This window comes from Trachymyrmex septentrionalis, unplaced genomic scaffold, assembly GCF_001594115.1.
Source record: "Trachymyrmex septentrionalis isolate Tsep2-gDNA-1 unplaced genomic scaffold, Tsep1.0 scaffold97, whole genome shotgun sequence".
NCBI lineage: Eukaryota > Metazoa > Arthropoda > Insecta > Hymenoptera > Formicidae > Trachymyrmex > Trachymyrmex septentrionalis.
The window spans coordinates 2,149,814-2,153,031 of NW_017306160.1; the positions used below are offsets into that span (position 1 = coordinate 2,149,814).

At 36.9% G+C, this 3,218-nt stretch overlaps 1 protein-coding gene across 4 annotated transcripts in view; it reads right to left on the reverse strand.

Annotated features, from left to right (window-relative positions):
* Positions 1-1,527, reverse strand: part of LOC108756327 (protein tramtrack, alpha isoform) — an 11,295-nt gene extending 9,768 nt beyond the window's left edge. For 2 of the 4 annotated variants that reach the window (XM_018500060.1, XM_018500063.1), the window contains exons 1-2: positions 1,117-1,527; positions 52-399 (exon numbers count right to left, since the gene is read on the reverse strand). In XM_018500060.1, the coding sequence (XP_018355562.1) occupies positions 52-363 (312 nt within the window). In that variant the 5' untranslated portion in view covers positions 364-399; positions 1,117-1,527. Of the gene's footprint in view, positions 1-51; positions 400-630; positions 636-773; positions 785-1,116 lie in introns of those variants that run through there. The other 2 variants (XM_018500062.1, XM_018500061.1) reach the window with 2 other exon arrangements.
* Between the last annotated feature and the right edge of the window lie 1,691 nt (positions 1,528-3,218).

The window sequence follows — 3,218 nt, forward strand, 5'->3', positions numbered from 1 at the left end:
GTATAACAACAAATTGTTTAATTATTACTCGAATGAAACATTTTATTTTACCTTTATGATGGATGGTAATTGGTCTTGAGATATGTTCACTTCTCCGTAATACATAAAGTCCACCATAATCTTGAGGTCGGAAAACTTGATGTCCTTGAGTATGACAATAGGATGCTGACAAGGATTCACTGTGAATAGCGACTGAAAGTACGTGCTGCATGCTGACAGTACGACTTTATGAGCCTGAATCTGCCTGCCTTCAGCAGCGAGAGTGACATCCACTAGAGTCTCATTATTCAACAAATTGGAAAAAACTGAGATGAAATTTGGTTGATGATTGTTCCACCGCAAACAGAACTGTTGCATAGACATTGTGATAACGTAGGAAGAGTCTTTTGTAAACTTTGACTGCAACATGAGAGAAAAACACAGTTAACATTAAGCAAACATATAACGTAAATACTATAAACAACACAATGACACATCATAAACAATCTACCAGAAAGATTGGACAGAAATTCCTTTTACAGGAAGGTTATCACTAGTTATTATTTAATACATATCTCCTTATAAGAAATATTAATCTCTCAAAAATGGAATATTTAAAACTTTTGTGCTTAAAATAAATTATCAACTTACAGAACATTAAGTAACCTTATGGAAAGAAAATGATCTCATTGAGTAACAAAAAAAAATATTTTTCTCTGGTCAAATGGAAAACATCTTGGCTAACAAAGCTGATGAAGATGACACATATGAATACTTCGCAAATGATGAATGACCTAATGGGAGGAGACCCCTGGTTAAAAAGAAGTCACAAAAGCATGACGCAGAGGCAGGTGCGAAATGTCATGCGAGGCGACATGTCATCGAGGTGTCGAAGAGCTTCGGCGACGCTGCTCGACGTTCAAGATGGACATGATAATAAACAACACGAGAAGTTCGGTTAAGAAATCTTTCTTCGTAGTTTCACGCGTAGCTGATGTGAATAATGTTGATGATCGCGATGATGATCGGCGGACGATGATGCTGGGAAAGAGAAAGAGAAAGAGAGAGAGAGAGAGAGAGAGAGAGAGAGACAAAGAGAGACAAAGAGAGACAAAGGGGAGAGAGAGGAGCGCTCACTCTTGGTCGCGATGCACTTGGTCGTCGTCGTCGCGTTCCGACGAGGATAATACGCCGGTCTCGCTCAAAGGACGACGCACCTTACCGCTGCCACCATGGACTCCGTGAAATTTTCCACAACAGACTGAACGATGACGCTTGTGTAATTCGCGAGTGACGTCATGGGCGAGGAAAGAGGATTTTGCGCGACGACGCCGCGACTGCCGGGGGAGACGCGCGCGCGGACCCGAATTCGCTGTCGTTCGCCGCGAACGGACACCGAACGACAGACGTCAGACACATACACACGAACTCACGCACACACGCACGCACGGAGGCACGCACGTCACGCGGGAGGATTGCGTGGGATTATGTGTGGTTGCGTGCGATCGAAAAATTTCGCGAGATCTTATCAACGTGCGTCTCACAAAATCTAACTTGATCAATATAGCGGCCGACCGGCGCCGCCATCTGCCGAGCGATCCGCGCGAATGCGAACGTACGGCGGTTTTTTGAAGCTGAGCGAAATACCTTGTTTTTCGCGAAATTCAATTTTTGGACAAAAATTATTCGACACACAATTTATGGAAATGTTATTTTAATTAATTTAAATAATTAATCAATTAATGTAATAAACGTCGCTTGAACCAGATTTCCATTATTTCTCTTACAAAATTGTCAAATTTTTATTTTCTGATTTAAAGGTTTGATTGCACTTAACGTTATTTTAATTTTAAGAAAGGCTTTTACTTTCTCTTTCTCTCGCTCGCTCTCTCTCTCTCTCTCTCTCTCTCTCTCTCTCTCTCTCTGTCTTTCTGTCGGCTTTAAAAAGAGAAAGAGTGAGTTTTAAGCTTCTCTTAAAGTCAAAGTAACGTTGGTGCAATTAAGCCTAAAATACTTTAATTAACGTTCCTCTTTTCTTTTTACATCGTTTACTTTTCTCTGTCTTCTTCTGTTTTTACTTCTATTTTTTTCTTCTATTTATACATATTTTTCGTTACTTGATTGTTTATCTTAAAACAAGATGAAAATGATAAAAAAAGAGTAAATTTATATTCACTCATAAAATATTTATAGTTTCATTGGTCAACATATAATTAATTTGCTCATTTTTGTAATTGTTTTCTTGTTTCAAGATACATAATTGATTTCCTGCACGTGCATTTTACATTTATATTTTGTTGCATTGTAAAATTTGCTTATAATTCTCCCATAGCAAAAAAATGTCACGGTTAATTATATCACAACAAACATGATTACGTCATGGTGACGTCCGCCTTATCACAAATATGTCACAGCAATCATGGTGATGTGCGAATGTTTTGTAACATGTGTTATTTTCTTATGACAATCTCATCACAATCGTATTCTCTTCCTGACTATCATTGTAACTCTATTGTGCCGTGAATGTGACTTAAATGTGCGCTATGGGGATTCAATATATCGACTTAATTATTCATTACATTAACAATTAGCTTTCTAGTTTACATATTTTCAATTATTAAAATTTTTTATACTATTTTAATATAATAATTTGATCTATTGATTATAAACGAATAAAAGTACATTTTGATTTAATAAATTCTCATCAGAATTTTCTTCCTATCGCAAATTGCTTAAAAATGGCACACACAATTGAAAGAAAATAACTCTAAAAAAATAATTTTTCAGTTATTATATAACAACTGATTAATATAATTGCTTGTACTACTCAGTAAAATAATAATTAATAATAATACTAATAAATATACTTATATCAGTTATATCAGTGTTCTCAGTTTTTGTAATTTAAAAATTGATCATTTAATAAAAGCAAATCGTAGACGTTAGCAGTAAATTAAATTTTAAATAGCCTTTAAAAAAATTAGATTACATCATGCTCTCTAATTTCCCTTGACGCTTTGATTTAAAAACAAAAAACAGCCATTCGCATAAAACTGGTACGAGTGCCGAACGAGCCGAGTGATGTAAATAAAATGACGGCAGCACTGAGTCACGTCGATAAATCGCGACCGTGCTTTCCGACTCTCGATATCCGACTACCAATCCCACTTCCATATCGATACTCAAGCCCATCGCGCAGGGCGCTCCGCGAACGTCGAACAGGTGTCGTTCCCCCCCAC